We start from the raw sequence: 23043 nt of genomic DNA on the forward strand, positions 1-23043 counted from the left end.
AAAGTTGTTGTATTATGTATACTAGAAAAGCAATGTGTTGCAATATAGCAGATATTGGGCATTCACTCATTATAGGAGATAATATAAGTACAGGATGTCTCCCATGCCCAATAACAATTCTCTCATAAAGAGGATAACTGTATGTGTGGGAAGATGACCTCATATAACCTTTAGAGATACCATGCTAGTATCTGCAGACCACTAGCTGGTTGGCTGTGAACTGAACAGGCAGAAAATACAGTCATGGAAATAACTAAGTATACCCTCTTTGACTTCTATGGTTTTACTTATCAGGACATTATAAAAAAAATCTACTCTCTGAAAAATGTTAAAATTAGGTAACTACAACACCATATATTTATGTTGAATTGCTTTACATTTGCTGAGTATGGCAGGTTTTCTGCCTGGCTCAATTGATACTGATTCATGGTTGAAGGACGGTTTTCTGCACGCAGGATTATCTCATGGGATCAACTAAAACAGCCACATTATAGGGAATCTTCTGTCAGAGGTTTTATCTGAATCATTTATTTCAGAGATTTACACAAAACTCCCTGTGTAAGTACTCAGCTTAGAGCGCAGGATAAATGTGAGCCGAGCCTTACTGGGATCTTTGGGAGGCAGAATGAACAAATCAACAGCAGATCAAAAATTGTTTTTATTTATTTTTTTAAGCCGTTTCTCTTGGGGTATAAGTGGTTAGATTTCTTTATTCTTCAGGTCGGTGCGATTACAGTGATACCAGATTTATATTTTTTTTTTATGTTTGGCAGCTGTCACACACTAAAAGACACATTTTTTTAAATAAGTTTTTCCATAGTCACATTTTTAGAGCTATCATTTTTCTATATTTCTGCCAATAGAGTCATGGGAGTCCTTTTTTTTGTGGGACTAGTTGATTTTGCTGAACGAACAAAAATCAGCAATTCAGGAATTGTTTTTTTTTGTGCCGTGCACTGTGATAAAAGCAGCTTTATTCTTTGGGTCAGCACGATTACAGTGATACCACATTTACATAATTTTTTTATATTTTGGTGGTTTTACACAATAAAAACTATCAAAAAAAATGTTTTTCGCATCGCTCTATTCTAAGAACTATAACTTTTTTATTTCTCTGCTCATGGAGCTGTGTGGCAGCTTGTTTTTTGTGAGACAAGATCACGTTTTCAGTGGCTCTATTTTTATTTACATTCATCTTTTTTATCGCATTTTATTCCACTATTTTTTCAGTGGTGTGATGAAAAACCATAGTTTTTTGCCAAGTTTTTTTTATGGAGGTTCACTGAAGGGGTAAACTAGCGTGATTGTTTTACAGGCCGGGTTGTTCCAGATGTGACGATACCAAATATGTTATGAGTGGCGGGAGGCATCCTTCACATGCTCCACTAGACCTCGCCAAAAAACGGGGATTAGGGCCTTGTCGGACCATTCCAACTCGGACGCCAGTGTCCGAAAACGGACGGCATACTGGCTAACCGAGAGTGACCCCCGAGTAAGGGCGAGTAGCTGCAGGGACGTATCATGAGTGACCCGAGGACCGAGAAAAACTTGCCTGATGGCAGTCAGCAAGTTAGCCGCGGACCGAATCTCGGGGTCACCACGCTCCCACAGAGGCGTAGCCCATTCCAGCGCCTTGCCCGACAGTAGGGAGATGACAAAAGCCACCTTAGCCCGCTCCGTAGGGAATTGCACAGCCAGCAGCCCTAGGTGTATCGAGCACTGGCTGATAAAACCCCTACAGAAGGCGCCATCCCCAGCATATTTATTGGGCAACGGGAGGCGGGTAACTGTCGGCGCAAGGGCGGACATGGACATACGCCCTACCGCGTCCGTAAGTGCCTGGACGGCAGCATCTGTAGCCTGCGCAGCTGCGAGAGACCTCTCAAGGGTAGCAAGACGAGCCTCGAGCTGACGCACAAGCTGTAACAGCTGCTGCTGATCCGCCATCTCTAGCCAGACCCTGGCGCTAGTATTATGTTATGAGTGGCGGGAGGCACTAAAAAAAATAAATAATTAAAGTGCCTTTGCCACTCGGGGTCCACCGTGCGGCAGATGGCAAAACCGCTGCTAAGGGAGGCAGAGCACTACAGCGGTAGTGTGCACAGGGTTCTAAATCACCCAAGTGCAAAAGAGGCAGTCTCTGTTATGGGACACAGAGCTGCACAGAAAAATAATAAAGAAAAGGTAACGCTGAGCCTGTTAAACGCACAAGAACACAGCGGCACACGTACGGTAGCCGACCACAGGAGTAGTTAAAGTGGCACTACAACCAAACGGACTTACCTTGAATGAGCGTGTGCACGGCGTCGCAACTGCGAACGCCACAGAAGACTGCAACCGCAATAACGCAAGCGCGATGCAGGACGCTTTGCTGCTGAGATGGCTGAAGCTTGAGCGCGCTGGCGCTAGCGCTGCTACTGGCTGACCCAATCACTCACACACTCGTAATAACCGAGGGAAGGGGTTTCATAATAAGTCATCCACCAGACCAAGCATCCATCAACGAACATACAGCAGCAAGTATCAGAAAATACTAGCGCATGGCATAACGGCCATGTGCACTTTTTATAGTGACCGGGACCTTCCGGAAATCTCCAGAGACCTGAGCTGAACCAATGGAATCAGAAGCAGGACCTGAGCACCTGACTCCCGAACTCCAATGGGAGCTCATTCCAGGAGCATGCTCACAAGCTGGCAGAAAGGACTTAGCCTCTGGAGATGAGGATCTGGATCTCTGCATTAGTATGGCAGGACACAGATTCCTAACAAAATATGTGTACTTGTTTTATTTTTACATAAATATACTGTATATACAGGTGCTTCTCACAAATTAGAATATCATCAAAAAGTTAATTTATTTCAGTTCTTCAATACTAAAAACTCATATATTATAATATATTATCTGGAATCATTACAAACAGAGTGATCTATTTCAAGTGTTTATTTCTGTTAATGTTGATGATTATGGCTTACAGCCAATAAAAACCCAAAAGTCATTATCTCAGTAAATTAGAATAATTTTCAAAAACACCTGCAAAGGCTTCCTAAGTGTTTAAAAAGGTCCCTTAATCTGTTTCAGTAGGCTCCACAATCATGGGGAAGACTGCTGACCTGACAGATGTCCAGAAGGCAGTCACTGACACACTCCACAAGGAGGGTAAGCCACAAAAGGTCATTGCTAAAGAAGCTGGCTGTTCACATAGTGCTGTATCCAAGCAATGAGTGGAAGGAAAAAGTTTGGTAGAAAAAGGTGCACAAGCAACCGGGATAACCGCAGCCTTGAAAGGATTGTTAAGAAAAGGCCATTCAAAATATTGGGGGAGATTCAGAAGGAGTGGACTACTGCTGGAGTCATTGCTTCAAGAGCCACCACACACAGACATATCGAGGACATGGGCTACAAGTGTCACATTCCTTGTGTCAAGCCACTCATGACCAATAGACTGTGCCAGAAGCGTCTTTCCTGGGCCATGGAGAAATAGAACCCGACTGCTGCTCACTGGTCCATGTTGTTGTTTTCAGATGAAAGTAAATTTTTCATTTCATTTGGAAATCAAGGTCCCAGAGTCTGGAGGAAGAGTGGAGAGGCCACAATCCAAGCTGCTTGAGGTCTAGTGTGAAGTTTCCACAATCAGTGATGGTTTGGGGAACCATGTCATCTGCTGGTGTAGGTCCACTGTGTTTTATCAAGACCAAAGTCAGCGCAGCCGTCTACCAGGAAATTTTAGATCACTTCATGCTTCCCTCGGCCAACTAGCTTTTTGGAGATGGAAATTTAATTCTCCAGCAGGACCTGGCACCTGTCCACACTGCCAAAAGTACCAATACCTGGTTTACAAACAACAGTATCACTGTGCTTGATTGGCCAGAAAACTCGCCTGACCTTCGCCACATAGAGAATCTATGGAGTATTGTCAAGAGGAAGATGAGAGACACCAGACCCAACAATGCAGACGAGCTGAAGGCCACCATCAAAGCAATCTAGGCTTCCATAACACCTCAGCAGTGCCACAGGCTGATCGCCTCTATGCCACACCGCATTAATGCAGTAATTGATGCAAAAGGAGCCCCGACCAAGTATTGAGTGCATTTACAGAACATGCATTTCAGTAGGCCAACATTTCACATTTTAAAATCATTTTTTCAGGCTGGTGTTATAAAATATTCTAATTTACTGAGATAATGACTTTTGGGTTTTCAAGCCATAAGCCATAATCATCAACATTAACAGAAATAAACACGTGAAATAGATCACTCTGTGTGTAATGACTCTATAGGATATATGAAATTCACTTTTTGTATTTAAGAACTGAAATAAATTAACTTTTTGATGATATTCTAATTTTGTGAGAAGCACCTGTATATGTGTGTATATATATATATATATATATATATATATATATATATATATATATATAATTGCTATTGCATTCTGGTTTTATTCTCCTCTTTTGCAACTTTGTGGTGGTGGAGCCCATTATTTTGGGTGCGCTCCTGACTAAAGCTCTAGATGTGTTCATAATTTTTATGAAAGATTATTATTTGTAAAACTATTATCACATCACAATAACTCTTTATCTTTCAGTACAATAAATTTGGACGCCATATAGACAATGTTAAAATGCATCTGTTTGGAGTGGTGAACTATATGAATAAGGTAAGACCTCTGGTATCTTTTATACTAGAATATCTTCATAATCATTGCTGTTTCTAATCCTCTCTTGTTTCCTACTCAGGTGTATAAAACCATCAACATTTTTGTCGCCCTCATTGGGATTGAAATCTGGGATACTACAGATCAGATTGAGGTGGTTTCCGATTACAATGTGCTGCTGCAAAGATTCCAAGAATGGAGGATCCAGAACCTGCTGCCTAGGAAGCCTCATGATAATGCCCAGTTTATCACGTAAGCCTCCAGCCTCCAGGGCCGGGCCTGCGACGTTAAACATGGTGCTGATCAGAGACTGTTTAATAGCTAGCCTAGACAAACAGATTGATGATTTTTGCTTCGCCTGAAAAATCATTTCATCCATTGAACAACAGTTTTGCTCGCTCGTTGGGTAATCGGCAGCCTGTTTATACTGCACAAATAATGGGAAACAAGCTTTTATAGGAATGCTCATTCCCGGTATTCAGGAAGTTAAAATCCAGTTTAATAGTCCTGATATCTGGATTCCTGTTGATTACATATTTTCACTGCACTGTTTTAGGCACATAGAGTGCATATTCTCCAGATATTTAAGCACAGTTTTTTTCTCTTTTAGGGATGTTGACTTTGATGGAAGTACAGTCGGACTTGCAACTGTGTCTGCGATGTGTGAATCAAAGTCTGCTGGAGTTAGCCAGGTAAGTTGAGTTTATCAAGCTGGGTCATAGAGTCTGTTGGTTGTATGTCTAGCCCTTTGTGGATAAACAATGCATGTATATACAGTGATGGCTGTGGTTAATGAAGAACAAGTGGAAGTTAATTGCTCAGCATCTTAAAGGGGTAGTCTGGCTTAAAACAGAAGGGTCCCTCACATGGAAACTTCATCCTAAGCCGAGGTCAGACTTGCGAGTACAATGCGAGAAACTCTTGTGAGTCTCTCGCATCAATACCTGGCACTGCCGCCCTCACTCAGGACAGGAGTGTGCGGCTGCATAGAAATACATGCAGCCGCACACTCAGGGCCGAGTACCGGCTGCAGTGTCGGGTATTGATGCGAGAGACTCACGCCAGTTTCTCGCATCACACTCGCAAGTGTGACCCCAGCCTAACTGTGAATAAGGTATGCCCTTGCAATGTTAAGGGCTTACCTAGTAAAATAGATTTTCTAAACCATAGGTCTGGGTAACTGGGTGAAGAGCGTGATCTGGAGGCGATGATGCAGCATAGCTTGTCTTGATAGAAACAGGTGGATCAACGAGGACTAGGACAACAGGGTATCCATGACAAATAAGTGGATCAGGTAGCATAGATGAATCACCGCTCACAGCCGCCTTGACCCCGCTGCAGTCGGCAGTTGGGGCCTGTTCCTCGTCAACAGAGACACTCTGCACACAGCCCCAGGCTGTGCACGCGGCCAGTAAACCGCCACTCTTGAGCACTGCGACACAACCCTGCTTGGGGACAGGAGTCCCATTGAACTCGCTAACAAGCGCAACCCCGCCGTTACAACAGGGGGTTACTTCATCTCAGGACTCCATCAGGGCCTGTTGTGCCCCAACTCCTCCTGGGCGCTGGGGCGCCTGAAGACTACTCCAAATCTTCAGCAGCTGGGCCCAGCGGCTGCAACGCCAAGGCAGCCTCATCAAAGACGCCACAGCAGCCTTATCAAAGATGCCAGAGCAGCCTCATCAAAGACACCAAAGCAGCCTTATCAAAGACGCCAAAGCAGCTTCATCAGCAACGCAGCTTCCACAGAGACGCCGAGGGACGTCAGGACGGATAAGTGACATTATAGAGTATAAGGACCCGTAGACGGCCATACCGTGGCCCCATAGTAACCGGCCTCGGCCGGGTTAGTCATGTTCTTTCCAAATAGTGTTTGGTTGTACTGAGTCCCTGCGAGGACAACTGTTGTTATCCCTGTTTGGTTGCTTAATATAGCCCTAGCGGCTTTAAATTATAAAAAGTTTGCTTTTCAAAGTTCAACCAGTCTCGCGTCTAGTCACTGCATCCTGCGAACCTGCTGTTACCTACAACTGCATAGGAAACTGGTATCTTTTGGCATGGAAGCAGTTAATCACAGGAATGCAATTTGGTTAGACACAGGATTAACCAAGAAGAACATGCAGTCTGTTATTTTCCAGTAGGGCAATGGCTAATAGCAGCTACACTACCGTTCAAAAGTTTTGGGTCACTTAAACATTTCCTTATTTTTTTCCAATGAAGCTAACATTAAATGATTCAGAAATACACTCTATACATTGTTAATGTGGTAAATGACTATTCTAGCTGCAAACGTCTGGTTTGCAATGCAATATCTTCATAGGTGTATAGAGGCCCATTTCCAACAACCATCACTCCAGTGTTCTTATGGTACTTTGTGTTTGCTAACTGTGTAAGAAGGCTAATGGATGGTTAAAATACCCTTGAAAACCCTAGTGCACGTATGTTAGTGTATGAGAAGAAGTCCCCGCTGTGTAGCTGGGCCGTAACCAAGGGGATTGTCACCAAGGTTCCTAGGGGGACTGTTTCCGGGGGACATAATTAGGGAATGGAACAGAGAGAGTTCTAGAAGGGATGGGGCTGGAGCAAGTATAAAAGGGGCTGAGGACGCCAGCAAGGGGCACTCGACTGAACAGGAGAGAAGGAGCAGGAAGGCTAGAGGTTGCCAGAGAGCCAGAGCGAGAAGAAGAGAGCAGCGACTGGAGGGACTGGAGAGAGACTCACCGCAGACAGGAGGGAGACGGCACCGAGCCGTCCAGCAGAGAGACACCGACTGTCCGACCGCGCTCCTCGCGGCCGCCACCGCCCAACTCCAGCCCGCGGCTGCGGCCTGTCCGCTGCCACCCGCAGCCGCCGTCGCTCCACTCCAGCCCGTGACTGCGGCCTGCCCGCTGCCGCCCACGGGCCCCGCGGCTCGGCTTTGGCCCGCGGCTGCGGCTTGTTCGCCACCACCTGCGGCCGCCGCGATCCGCCCCCCAGCCTGTGGCTGCGGTCTACACCGTCCGGTGCCCGCGCAACGCCATCCCACCGCCGCCGGGAGGCGCAACACAGAGGAACTCTTCAGGGGCCTGCTGTGCCCTCGCTTTGCCTGGGTGTAGGAATGCCCGAAGTCTCCACCAGATCCTCGTCGGCTGGGCCCAGCGGCTGAAATGCCAAAGCAGCACCAACCATCACTCTGCTGGACGTCAGAGAGGATAAGTGACACGTTGTAGTTAATACCCAGGACCCGTAGTCGGCCATACCGCGGCCCTATAGTGACCGGTCTAGGCCGGGTAGTCGTGTTTGTGTTACCAGTGTATTCTTGTTTTGATCCCTGCGAGGATAACTGTTGTTAGCTTGTTGGTTGCTCCAGATAGCCCCTATAGGTATACATATATATAAAAGTTACATCTTAAGTTCATCCCGTTTCCCATCTCGTCAATGCGTCCCGCGTACCTGCGATTACTACATTAGCACAGCTGAAAACAGTTTGGCTGATTAGAGAAGCTTTAAACCTGACCTTCCTTTGAGCTAGTTGAGAATCTGGAGCATTACATTTGTTGGTTCCATTAAACTCTCAAAATGGCCAGAAAAAAGAACTTTCATGTAAAACTCAACAGTCTTCTCTTAGAAATGAAGGCTATTCCACGCGAGAAATTGCCAAGAAACTGAAGATTCGTACAACGGTGTGTACTACTCCCTTCAGAGGAGAGCACAAACAGGCTCTAACCAGAGAAGAAAGAGAAGAGGGAGTCCCCGTTGCACAACTGAGCAACAACACAAGTACATTAGAGTCTGCAGTTTGAGAAATCGACATCTCACAGGTCCTCAACTGGCAGCTTCATTAAATAGTACACGCAAAATGCCAGTGTCAATGTCTACAGTGAAGAGGCAACTCTGGGATGCTGGCCTTCAGGGCAGAATGGCAAAGAAAATGCTATATCTGAGACTGGCTAATAAAAGGAAAAGATTAATATGGGCAAAAGAACACAGACATTGGACAGAGGAAGATTGGAATAAAGTGTTATGGACATACGAATCCAAGTTTGAGGTGTTTGGATCACACAGAAGAATTGTGAGATGCAGAACAATTGAAAAGATGCTGGAAGAGTGCCTAACGCCATCTGTCAAGCATGGTGGAGGTAATGTGATGGCCTGGGGTTGCTTTGGTGCTGGTAAAGTGGGAGATTTGTACAAGGTAAAAGAGATTTTGAACAAGGAAGGCTATCACTCCATTTTGCAACACCATGCCATACCCTGTGGACAGCACTTGATTGGAGCCAATTTCATCCTGCAACAGGACAATGATTTTTTCGAACCTTGTCAATGTCTGGACTAGATTTTAAATTCATTCATTCATTCCATGAAAGTTTGAAGAAATGTATTACTTTTATTGCATAGGCCAGGCGTGAATATGAGTGTGAAGAGTTGTGAGGAGCTGTCAACTTGTGTGCTGAGCGCTTGGTAAAGACAACACCTAGTAAGTTGGACTGAGCTTGCAAATAACGTTGGTTGTGTTTTTCAAGTAGGGGATAGCAAAGGAGACAATTTATCTGAGCTCCAGTCAGGTGTCGATTAATTATATTATTATAATAAAAAAAGCTAATCGAATCTGTAAATGGCGTAACAGAAAAAAAATCAAATTGCCACAATTGCTCTTTTTCAGCTACCGCATCAGAGCAAATAAATGTAATAAGCGGAGATCCCAAGATGATATCAATAGCATTGGCTCAGGGTGCAAAAACTCTAGGCCTCACACAGCTCCGTATCCTGAAAATTGAAAATGGCGGCACAAGCAAATTTTGTTTTTTTTACAAATTTCCTGTTAAGTAAAAAAAATTAGCTTGTTTGGTATAGCTGTAATCTTATTGACTTAGAGAATCATGTTTCCAGGTCATATTTACCATAAAATGAATGCTGTACATAAAAAATAAATAATAATTTTGCTATTTTTATTTTTTCTCCGCATTCCAGTACATAACATGATAAAATGGATAGTGTCATTCAAAAATTCAACTAATCCCTAAAAAAATAAGCCCTCACTTAGCTATTTCTACAGAAAAATAAAAAAAAGGAATAAAAGGAGGAAAAAAACAAAGAGCAAAAATAAAAATTGACTGTGGAGGGAAGGGGTTATTAACTTTGGCTGTATATTTGGGGCAGAGAAGGATCTAGGTTTTCCTAGAATTCAATTTGAAGACCCCCCAGCTCCGCTCAAGCAGTTTGTGTATTCATCTGATGACTCATCTGTGATTTGCATACATACAGTCACATGCAGATGAGCTGCTCTTCCTAATTCTCTTGATGATCAGTGAAAAACTACAGCTCCTGCTTCATTGAGAAAAGCAGGAACAGAAGTCACATGACTGTAAGTATAAATATCACATATTAGTGTTTATGTGAGGACCGCTGGAACCGGCAAGCAAAGCCCGAATCCTGACAGTGAGTGTATTACAGACTGTTAGGATTGGACATGCTACAGTGCTTAGTATTATAAATAAAGGGGGTTGTCCAGGTTTGTGATGAAAGTCTGCACCCACTTTATGTGACTGTAGAGTGACTGCAGACCTGACTTTCACCACAAACCTTAAACCCTTTAATGCGCCTAACATGAATACAAATGTAGTAACCCTTAACTTGTCAGACGGCAGGAAACTTTATTAACATAGCCGTGTACCATGTAATTTTGCATGTTATGGTTTATTACATGTATACAGGATCAGAACCAATAATAGCAAAGAAATATATTGCCATAACCTCCATCAGTAAATATTTACTTCACTATAACCCCCATCAGTACAGGAATATATCACTAGAACCACCAACAGTACAGAAATACAGTACCAAAACCTCCATCAGTACAGGAGGAATACATGACCAGAATCACAGCAGTACAGAAATATATCACCAGAACTCCCAACAGTACAGGAATACATCACCAGAACCACCAACAGTACAGAAATAAGTCACCAGAACCACCATCAGTACATGAATACATCACCAGAACCACCATCAGTACATGAATGCAACATCAGAACCACATTCAGTACATGAATAAAGCACCATGCTTAGTACATCAATCAATTGCAATGTCAGGTTAGCCCTATTTACAATTATATCACATGAACTTACAATTCTCAGTATGTTCTTAGCAATGGTATATGATACTGAGAGTTCTTGTTAAAGTCAGTAAAAATATCTGCGCTATGCTGAGCCCTTAAATAATTGCACTTAATGTGCTCCCACACTGTCCCTCTTATGGTTTATGCCCTCCACACTGTACTCTCACACTGTGTCCCTCCGTGCCCTCTCGTTATACTTTACCCCCTCTTCACAGTTGCCCCCTCTGTATACTGTCCCCCCATGAGGCCCCCTCTCTATTCTGCCCCTCCACACTATTCAGTCCCTATACTGTGCCTCCTCCCACTTTTCCTTCCTGTCAATATTCCCCAATACTATCTTCTCACATATCTCCCCTCAGATTCCCATACTGTCTCCTAGCACGCTAACCCCCCACTACCCCATACTGTTTCTTCACATATTTACACCTAACCACCATACTGTGTCCTCAAACTCCCCCCCCAATACTGTCCCCTCACATGAATGCCCATGACATTCTATTTCTTCAGCTCCATTCTACCGACGTTCCTTCAACATGCCTATACCGCGCTGGAAAATGTCGTCAACAGTGTGATCATATGACCTGATCACGCCTCTGACGTCGCCCTAACCAGGAGTTGCCAATGGTCAGGACTTCAATTGGACTTACACCTAAAAGGCATGAGTAGACGCATGATGGATAAGTGATTCTACAAGACTCCCATGTCTGCCATGACGGTGCTTTGTCCAAGTCCAGTCTGTTGCTGCTCTTTGCAGGAGACAGTATCCCCCATTAAAAATAAATAAATGGGAAAAAACACATATGTGGTATTTCTGTGTCCGTATAAGTCCAAAATATTAAATGAATTAGCTACGGCAGCTTGGTAAATATCGTAACGAGGAAAAAATGAATTGCAGTGAAGTGATCAAAACGTCATATCTACCAAGGAAAATGGCAACATTAGAAAATTTTATTTTTTACGAATTTCCGGATTTTTTTTTTTTTACAACTTAAATTAAAAAAACCTATACAAATTTTTTGTCGATATCACACTAAGGGTACCGTTACGCTCAGGGCTGTGGAGTCGGAGTCGTGGAGTCGGATTCGGAGCTCATTTTGGTGGAGTCGGAGTCAGTATAAAATGGACCAACTCTGACTCCTAAAATATATAATAAATTGGGTACAGTAGTTCAATGCAGAATGTGCTGAATATTTTTTCATAGGAATTTGGGAAAGTTATGAAATGTCCTATAAATGGCTGTTCTAATTCCTGATCTAATCCTACATTCACACACAGCGTTTTTGCTGCGTTTTTTGAAGATACGTTTTTCAGCTGCAAAAGCAGATCAGCTTTTTAAAAAACCACATCACCTGAAAGGTTTTTGAGCTCATAGATGTTTTCAATAGCAAAAGCAGATTAGAAATCTGCTCTATCTATCCATTTATCCATATCTGTCTATCCATATCTTATCTGTACCAAAAAGAATGAAAGCCGGGTAGCACACAGACTAACACTCCTTTTTTTTTAGCACCAGTCAGGTACACCTCATAGCTGCCCAAAAGGACGCCCAGGACAGGCATTGCTCGTCTTCAGTAACACATCAACATCAATTGATAGTTGGAATAAATAGACTGCATTCATCACATCTTAAGGTGCAGACTTTATTTTCAAGTGTAGCGGTGTGCAGTATAGGGTTCTGCAGCAGCTGAGGTGTGCAGTATGAGATTCTGTGGAACAGTATGAGGTTCTGCCCCCCTAGTTTTGATCCTGGCTAAAACCGTTTCTTATAGATATGGCAAACCCTCAGGTAACCCTAAATGAAGGTCAATGCACACAGGTGGCTGAATTGAAGGAATTGCTTAATCACCTATTTACCGTGACTAAAAAATTACAAGCTGAGGATTTAACTCCTGGCATTTTCATAACGGAGTGGAAGAACTTGCTATTTTGCCTGTCCCAAAGAGGAGATTTAATCGCAGATGGCATTTCTGCTTCAATGAAACGGAGAGACACAGCTATTGGAAAATAAAATTTTTCTGTCAGCTGTTTATGTCGACCCAAGTCATCGTATATTGCTTGATGATCAACAGCTTACTAAAGGAAAAGAAGCTCTGACTGAGGTAGCAGTTAGGATGAGTGGCCTACAGGAGGACTGCCAGGCGCAAGAGGACTTGGGTCCTGACAGTGCTACTGCTGCCATATCTTCATCAGATGAGGAGTTTGACTTTGACAAGTATTTGGATGACATGGAGCAGGCAAAGCGTTGCTGCAAGGAAAAAGATTTCACTCCGTCTCTTATAGCAAGCAGACTGACCATATTTCAGCAAAATGTTTCACTTGCTCTCAAAGAAAAAGAAAAATTCAACCGTTCATCAAAACTGACTGTGCATGAGGCAATTCCTTTATACTTGGAAATTGTTAGAGATGTTCCCATGTGGTTACGGCTTTGCCTCCAACCCAAGTTAGTGTAGAGAGGTTGTTCTCTAGCCTTAAAATTATTAGGTCAGATTTTAGGTCATCTATGAAGGAGGATCTCATGGAGGCAATTCTATTTCTTAGAACAAATTCATAGACTGCACAAATGTTATTTAGTATGTTATTGTTGAAAACTGTTTTTTGCCACTTACATAGTTTATTACATAGTGTTATATATATATATATATACACACACACACTATATATATATATATATATATATATATATATATATATATATATATATATATAAATAATCGATATTACATAGTGTATTACATGTTTACAATTTTACAGTTTTTTGTGTTCTAAAGTTGTATTCCAATAAATATATATTATATTCTATCTAAATACCTTGATTATTGTATCATAAAAATGATTAAATGTCTGATGTTCACATTGTACTACAATAAATTTTTCACTTAAATATAAGCAATATATATTGGAGTCGGAGGCGGTGGAAGGGAAATTGAGGAGTTGAAGTTGCAGGTTTGGCTTACCGACTCCACAGCCCTGGTTACACTAAGCGACACATCAGCGATCCCGACCACGATACGACCTGGTAAGGATCGCTGGTGCGTCGCTAAGAGGTCGCTAGTAAGCTGTCAAACAGTCAAATTTACCCAATGACGCCGCAACGATCTCGGCGGGATCGCTGGTGCGTTGCTTAGTGTCACACAGCAGCGATTCTGACGATTCCCGCCTGCGTCCATGATTTCTGAGTCGCTAACGAGGTCGCTTGTCGGTTTCAAACACAGCGATGCATGCTGGCCAGCGGGACACCAGTGATCAAAAAATGGCCTATGACATTCGAGCACGATCAGCGACATCGCAGCGTGGGCCTGGTCGCTGTCAAGTGTCACACGCTGTTGCGTCACAAAATCACTGACGCATCAGCGATCTCGCTAGCGATCTCGTTTAGTGTGAATTACCCCTAACCCGTTGAATCAAGTTGCCAGATGATTTTTATCACAAAATGAATGCCATAAAAAGAACCCCCCCCCTCCACTCAAAAAACTCATCCTGCAAAAAATAAACCTTCATAACACTTTGAAAAAGGGGAGGAAGAAACAAAAGTGCAAAAATGGAAAATTGCTCAGTTAGGAAGGGGTTAATCCTATCCTAGACTGTGCATGAGTGTTATTGACTGTATCCCTTTCACTGATGGTCCTTGTGTAAGTGACCATAAGACATTCGCTATTTGGCAAAACAGCAATAGCTTCATTTTAAGCTCAGGTTGCAAAAGGTCAGGTCCTAATTGACCATAGCTTTCCAAAACATGAACTCTTGGGAAGACCATTCCCGAGTTAGACCAGATTTGTCTGCAATGGATATGACATGTTTCTATAAGAGGTTCACCCTAGAAGAAGAGCATTTTTTTCAGTGCAGTGTTCACTGTAAAATAAGACTACTGGTTTGTTTACCTTGTTTTTAACTTATGGTAGCTTTTGTCTGTTTAGTGGCCAGTGTGAACATGTGCCTACACATTGCATGCATACCAAATAAGGGTGTGGTTTCCCTTTTCTTTGAGCTGGAGATTTCCTTTATATAGCTCGCCATGGCTTGGTGTCCATTAGTCTATAGGGCCCGTCACACACAGCGAGATGGCCAGCGAGATCGCTAATTTTGTGACGCCACAGCGATCTCACCAACGATCTCGCTGTGTGTGACATGTATCAGCGACCGGCCCCCTGCCGGGTATCGCTGATCACGCTCAAACGTCCTGGGCCATTTTTTGATGGTTGGTCTCCCTCTGGCCAGCGCGCATCCCTGCGTGTGACAGCGAGAGACCAACGATCAGCGACGCTGGGAGCTGGTATCCAATGTAAACAGCGGGTAACTAAGAGCCGCATGGCTCTTAGTTACCCGCTGTTTACCTTGGAAACCAGCGTGCACGCTGGTCCTGATCACTGGTGGGTCTGTCTATGTGACTGCTCTCCAGCGATCAGCTAGCTACTGTATGTCCCAGCGATCCCATCCACATCGGATCGTTGGTGGGATCGCTGGGACATTGATACGTGTAACGGGGCCTTAAATCTCAGTCCTGCTCGGCCCTTATTCACGTTTATGTCATCTGACATATGGAAATATTTTAATACTAGAGATTAGGACCATCCCAAATAGGGTCACCTTGACGTGGTGGGATGGGTTTTACTTTTTTAATCAAAATTATGTTAAACAAGTACCCTATGTTATTTTCATGCACTATAGCTATTTATGTATTTACTGCAGGGTATTTGCTCATTTTGTTTTTATCTTAGGTTTTGTCGGATTTGTTGGTTTAGTGAATAGCATGTGTAGCGTGACGGGTCCAATCTATTATTTATATCATTCTATTTTTAAGAATTACTGTAACCTTGAGTAAATATTTTCTCATCGATCACATTATTTACCCAGCTATTTTTTTTTTTCCACCAGGATCACAGCAGTGTTGCTGCTTCCGTTGGTTCCACAGTCGCACATGAGATGGGCCATAACTTAGGAATGTATCATGACTTAAAAACCTGCACATGCGAAGCTCCAGTCTGTGTCATGAGTGCAGTCCTCAGGTAAAAGCATCAACTTCAATTCATCCCACACCTTATAGATGCTTCTGGAGTAAAAAGAATTGATTATGTTCTAATTAATGTTGCTTAGAATACAAAATATATTCTCCTTTATTACATTTCTTAGGTGGAAGGATTTATGATTCCCTCTATGCCAGTTTTGTGGCATCAAAAAATTGTAAAGTGTGTTGCAAGTAATATTTGGGTTATGTATGGCAGAAAACTAGGATATGTTATTAGTTAAATCTATGCCAGCTCATTTTTGAAATAGATTTCAAGAGAATCTGTCAGCAGGTTTTTGCAATGTAATCTAAGAGCACCATGATGTAGGGGCAGAGACCCCGATTCCAGGAATGTGTCACTTACTAGACTGTGTTTTGTTGTTTCAATAAAATCAGTGTTTGATCGGCAGGAGATTATAAGTTGAGGACTAGGTGTCTCATGCCTCCTAGTCTACCACTGATTGACAGCTTTCAGTCAATATACAGTTTACACAGAAAGTTGCCAATCAGTGGCGTGGATGGGGTTATACAGGGCTCAGAATTCCAAGTTCTGCTAGATCTGCAGCATAGAAAACTGTAATTCTATCACAACTACTGCACCCAGTAAATTAAAGGGAATCTGTCAAGAGGCTTTTGCTACCTCATCTGAGAGCAGCATAATGCAGTGAAAGAGACCCTGATTCCAACGATGTAGCCCTTCATTTATTGGGTGCAGCAGTTGTGGCACAATTAGAGTTTTTAGATGTAGCATGTAGCAGAGCTCAGAAAGCTGACCCCACCCACACCACAGATTTCTGTGTACATTGTCTATTCACAATAAGCTGCTTATCAGAGGATGGGGTGTGGTCGGACCAGTGCTCACGTGAGCTATAGTCCAGGCAGTGATAATCTCCTGGTTATAAAACCGCACACAGCCTAATAAGTGACACATGTACTCAGATAGCAAAAACCTGCTGGCAGATTCCCTTTAAGTGATGCATTGATGGAATCAGGGTCTCTGCACCTACATCATGCTGCTGTCAGATTACATAGTGAAAATCTGCTGACAGATTTCCTTTAATTTTCTAGCCCACAGGCAACTGAAAAGATAAGACTAAGTTATTAAGAGGGGTGCTCCTCTTAACAAATCTTGCTCACTTTTCTCCAGTAGACTGTAGGTTCAAGACTATGAAACAACCTTCTTAATAAGCTACCCCTTTTGCCTAATAAAGGCAGCTATGGATACAAAACTCAGTCACATGTGATACTGTCATGGATGTCAGACATTGCAACTGCCATTGGGCCCCCAGACTTGTTGATAAGGGTCAATATTGAGTGTGATGTTTCTTAAAGTTTTTCTATAGGGTCCATGTACTTTTTACATATGCTAATGGTTGTTTTTCTTTATTAGTAAACCTGTCAGGTGTGCTTTGTGTGTTCCCAGTCTGCAGATTTGTGTCTGCAGATCTTGTGCCGTCACCATCAGTCACCCATGTAATCCCTTGTGCTTTTATCATTCCAGCTTTAGACCTCCGCTCGCCTTCACCAGCTGCAGCACCGCCGACTTGAGGACCTTCATCTATACTTACTTTCCAGACTGCTTATTAAATTTTCCGCAGACCTCGCAACTGCTGGCTCCCCCCGTGTGTGGTAATAAATTCATTGAAAATGGGGAGCAGTGTGACTGTGGTGAACCCCAGGTAAGGACCACTCTAGTAACAGCTGCTATGTATGATGTGGAAGGCTGTTTTCACCAAGCTTTATTTTTTTTTATTTTGTGATGTCTTATTTTGTGCAAAAAGTGCGACTGGAATCAGGCAATCATCTGTTCATGATAATTGCCTATTGTAACCAGATCAAGGGGGTAAAAATGCAGTGTTATGTCGTGTAAGGTAGCGCTTGTTATTAAGGTAGCGGATACCCGCTAGGCAGCCGATAAATCAGGTCTGGCACAGGTTTCTCAACATAAACTCAGTCCATTCGGTTTCTTAGGCATCATAAACCATGGACAGCAACAGAAAGTTCATATCCAAACAGCATAGCGTCCATGACAGAGCTCCCCTCTGTTAATCCTGTGGTCACACTGGCTTTGCTATGTCCGGTACGTAGGCTCTCTAGCCTCACAGTTATATCCCCTGTCAGGGTTACCTCATGGCTGCTCTCAGTGCAGACGTTCATTCCCTCCAGGGAACTATCAGACACACGTCTCCACGTGCACTCAGGAAGGCAGACCCATCTTCCTCAGTCGGCCTCACGTCAGCCAGACGAGACCTTCCATACGGACCGACCGGGACCAAGCATTCACTCATGTGACCTACCCTGGCCACCTTATATGGTCCGTAGCCACACCCATGGGATCACATGGCTATGACTTCATCACAGGTCTTTCAACCACTCATACACATACTTTACTATGGCGATTTAGACACCCGCCCCTAGGTGGGTTTGTAGGTGATTGATCCCACCCGTCTCATCCATCACCTGAAGGCTTCTCCCTAACACATTGGAACGAAAGATCAGCACATAATCAAGCCTTCATCCCAAGGCCACCCACCTTGGGATACATAACGGTCATTTAGGACCCTGCTCCTGTTACCACTCTGGACATGGCTATCCGTCCGTCCTGGGACACCCACACAATGCCCCCTAGCGGACACAGTGGTCACTACACCACATACCTCCCCCCTGTGTTCAAACTTGTGGGGTTGAACACACGACATCACCCAGGGATCTCAAGACCGGGCACCCATGTCACCTTGCCCAACAGGTCGAGAGAACCGTCTCCGTCTGTTTTGTCTGTCATATGGCCTCATCTCTACGTTAGGCCTCCCCCACCCCCAGCGGTCAGAATATCTGTCTTAGGATTTGGCCCTCCAGTCACAGTCTGTCTGCGTCATCAGACTCTGTTTAGTCACCACACTTCTACAGTGCGCTCCGTCAACTCATTTTCTATCTAAGCATCTTGTAACAAATGGTACATCACCACGTCTAAGTTTAGTTTCCAGTGCATTAACCTCACGATTCATTGCACCTGTTGTCTCTGTAGCCTCCTCCAGTTCACGCTGTAATTTATGGTGCAATGCATTGGCACGTTGAGCCTCTTTCTCTCCTTCTTCCACCTGGCACTTCAGCTGTTTCAGACGAACATTATTTCCCTTCGCCAGGTCTTTGTACTGCTCAGAATTACGCCTTTCATCATCCATTTGCATTAGTACATCCTTCAGTTTTTTCTCTGTACGACGTACTTGTTTGCTTGCAGATTGTCGCTCTTTAGTTTCAGCATCAAGCTGTTCCTCCAGTAGTGCAACCTTTGCTTTTAACTCCTTATGACTTATGGATATGGGACGGACCCCCACTCCATGTTAAAACCACCATAACTACAGTAAACCTAGGCACTAGAATAAATACACAACACATTATTTTTGGTTGTCAAAATGGCCACAGCTTTATTTAAATCACAGGATTAACACAATCACAGTAGGAGTCAGGTGAAGTGCTAGTACATTGGGATTGACAAGTACTGTGATATCCCAGCTGTCTGACATACAGAACCAGGCCAGACAGCCATAAAGGGGCGGCACACACTGGCTTGCCATTCAAGCAGAGCCAGTAAACTTTCAGGGCACCAATGACCCCATTATCCTCACTCCTGTGCTTAACCACTGTGGCCGCCCCTGATTGACGTTACCATTACAACGTCCTTGAGGCTGGCCACCAAAGCCGAGCCTGTTCACCACCATGAGGTTTTACATCCTCTATTAGTTAAAATGAGTCCACCTTAACTTGCCTGCAACTTCCACCTGACTCCTAAACCGCAAAGCTGTGACGGGTTATAAATTCACATTTGACACCTTTTTTTTTTTTTTTTTTTTTTAATAAATCACTTTAGTAAACTTATAAGCTAGAAGTCCCTGCAAAAGCATTATGGGGACTAGCTTGGCAAACCTCCGACTCACAAAGAGTCATCCTACAGCACTCAGGAGAGGAAAAACCCCCTGTGGAGGAAACCTCTAGGGAACCATGGCTGAAGGATGGCCCTTCCCTTGGGCTTAGAAGGTTAATGCTGTTAACTCTTTATAGCCATGATAAAATTGAGCCAGGAACAAGATATACATGGTAATTTCAAAAATACAATAAAGCATTCATCATACAAGCAATAATCAAAACGTTTTAGGACAATGATTGTAAACAGGGCGGGTGGGCGGGAAATGCTTCCTCCTGTTCATCCTGTCCAAGAAAGAGGGAAGAGACACAGATTTCCTGCTCTATATAAGCCCCACCCTCCTCACAGTAACTCACCAGGCACAGACATACTGGGCTTCTTACTCTGAAAGCAACATCACTCTAGCTTAAAATCTACACTATACCAAAAAGCTGCAGGAGTAAAGGTCCACCCATCCCCAAGTCATGTCCTCCTCCGCCTATGGCTCCAGTGGTTTCTTGACTTATGGATATGGGACGGACCCCCACTCCATGTTAAAACCACCATAACTACAGTAAACCTAGGCACTAGAATAAATACACAACACATTATTTTTGGTTATCAAAATGGCCACAGCTTTATTTAAATCACAGGATTAACACAATCACAGTAGGAGTCAGGTGAAGTGCTAGTACATTGGGATTGACAAGTACTGTGATATCCCAGCTGTCTGACATACAGAACCAGGCCAGACAGCCATAAAGGGGCGGCACGCACTGGCTTGCCATTCAAGCAGAGCCAGTAAACTTTCAGGGCACCAATGACCCTATTATCCTCACTCCTGTGCCCGCCCCTGATTGACGTTACCATTACAACGTCCTTGAGGCTGGCCACCAAAGCCGAGCCTGTTCACCACCATGAGGTTTTACATCCTCTATTAGTTAAAATGAGTCCACCTTAACTTGCCTGCAACTTCCACCTGACTCCTAAACCGCCACCAGAGAGGCCATTTGACACCTTAAATGGACTCGCCCCCACCAACCATGCCTAATAAAGCCATCAACCATTTCTACATGCTATGGAAAGTCTGTGCACACAAGTAATAAAATTAAAATTCCAGAGCTCCGACAGATTAATTTTATCGATGCCATGCTACCAAGTTATAATCGATAATACGGTAACTACAGCAAAATAGCAGTTGTTAAACATCCTGCAATGAGGATCCCATAATGGGGAATGTGGAAAGTAAGCCATAATTAAGGTCATAGCCACAATCTGAATACCTGCATAATGACATCTGTCATGCCTCAAAAAACTATTATACCGCATGTATTGTAGCCAGCTCTAATAATTCACCAAATCACAGATTTTAGTTCTAGAAACCACCATTATTTACAGTAGCTGTGCAGTAAAATTTCTTAAACCCACTTACTATCACTACCCGAAAAGTGATGAACATATCAATAGAAAGATATTATAAATAGGGAGTAATTAAACTATACACAATATAACATCAACATTATAACCGACCATAAAATAACATTCAGAATATCTGGAAGCAGCAATTTAAATAAACCTAAAGCAGAAAAAAGTCTACAAAGGCATTATTAATAACCCGGCCACGCCATTGTTAATTGTTTTTTATGCACTTGATAACATTTACTGTTAACCTCTCCAACTGGGTCAAAGGCATTGGGAATAGGCATATTGCCCTTTTTGTTAATGCACTTGATTACTTTACCCTTAGCGGCTCCCACTGGCTCAAGGGCACCGGGAGTAGGCATACTGCCCTTTGTGTTAATGCACTTGATGATACCCTTAGCCGCTCACACCAGCTCAAGGGCATCAGGAATAGGCATATCGCCCTTCATGTTAATGCACTTGATTACTTTACCCTTAGTCACTCCCACTGACTCAAGGGCACACAGATCAGGTGCAGTGCTCTTCAGTTTTGTGCACTAGATAACTGCATTGTCCAGACGACAACCTTGTTTTCTTCACCCCTCCAGCCGCCGTCCCTGGCACAGAGGAGCCAATTTCTTCTGTAGGCATGCAAAATATGATTGCCCTGACCCCAGGGACATTACCCTAACAGGGTCCTATAAAATATAAATGCTTCTGGAGACCAGGGGGCCATACCTTGACCCTCCATACCAGGGGGCCATACCCGAGATGGTTACCCCCTCCACACCAGGGGGCCATACACGAGATGGTTACCCTCCACACCAGGGGGCCATACACGAGATGGTTACCCTCCACACCAGGGGGCCATACACGAGATGATTACCCCTCAAAACCAGGGTGCCATACCTGAATTGGTTATCCTTCCAAACCCGGGGGGGGGTCCGCGGCCAGTTTATTAACAAATAACAAACATTTACAATAAGTATTAAATACACAATCATATATGACATGAGGGGAGGGTTCTTGGAGCCCCAAAAAATACTGGCTAAATATTTTGGCAAACACACAAGAACTTAAAAAATCCACGTTACCCACAGCCGTAAACCACCAGCTCGAGGGCACCAAACATCCCATTCCGGGAAGTCCAACCACCAAAAGCTCCCGGGTAACACCCCGTCCAGAGTTACCCGTCCAGAGCCGTAACCAAAAGCCAGATCCAGAATTTTAACTTCCAATTCCTTTTTGCTGATTCAGCATCAACTCCAAGAACCCCACCCAGAGGTCCATACTTAATATGGTTACCCCTACTGACCAATTTATAAATAGCGTCAAGGACCCACTAAAAGGAAAACAAATTTTTTTTTTTTTTTTTAAATTCATGTTCTTATTAAAATAAACATAAAATAAACTTTAAAGCATAAATCACATTAATACGCTGGGGGGAGTCCTTGAAGCTCCCAAATCTGGTGATTACCAAACATAAAATGTACCAACAATTACACCCAGCTGTTACCCCCCACTAGATCGGGAGCACATAGCCACAAGGGTTCCAACGTTCACTTGAATTTCCTCCACCTTTCACCAGGTCCAGAACCATATTAACTTCCAAAAAGAGGAATCCATATCCCAAAGAATCCCCCAGACCAATTTCTAACCAACTTCTAGGACCCCCCTAACCACCAGGCTCCAGGTAATCCACTCAGGCCTGTGCCATCTGCCATCTTAAGTAATATAAAATAAGCACTTGGTGAGTATACACTGATCCCCTTTTTTTTTCTTTTTTTTTTTTAAGTTATTATTCACACCTTTATTAAAACAAACATACCATAAAACATCAAAACATAAATAATATTAACACGCTGGTAGGAGTCCTTGAAGCTCCCAAAATCCAGTGATTACCAAACATAAAGTGAACATAAAATGTACCAACAATTACTCCCAGTCATTACCCCACCAGCTTGGGAGCACCATAACCACAAGGGTT

At 43.4% G+C, this 23043-nt stretch overlaps 1 protein-coding gene across 1 annotated transcript in view; it reads left to right on the top strand.

Moving 5' to 3' along the window:
• LOC141100430 (zinc metalloproteinase-disintegrin-like MTP9) overlaps positions 1-17624 on the top strand; it is a 63930-nt gene extending 46306 nt beyond the window's left edge. Inside the window, exons 6-11 of the mRNA XM_073588942.1 lie at positions 4586-4657; positions 4737-4906; positions 5265-5346; positions 15625-15755; positions 17256-17433; positions 17589-17624. Of these exons, the coding sequence (XP_073445043.1) occupies positions 4586-4657; positions 4737-4906; positions 5265-5346; positions 15625-15755; positions 17256-17433; positions 17589-17624 (669 nt within the window). The remainder of the gene's footprint in view (positions 1-4585; positions 4658-4736; positions 4907-5264; positions 5347-15624; positions 15756-17255; positions 17434-17588) is intronic.
• Positions 17625-23043: the final 5419 nt, after the last annotated feature.

Source organism: Dendrobates tinctorius, unplaced genomic scaffold (genome assembly GCF_039654945.1).
Source record: "Dendrobates tinctorius isolate UK_male_01 unplaced genomic scaffold, ASM3965494v1 ptg000104l, whole genome shotgun sequence".
Classification (NCBI taxonomy): Eukaryota; Metazoa; Chordata; class Amphibia; order Anura; family Dendrobatidae; genus Dendrobates; species Dendrobates tinctorius.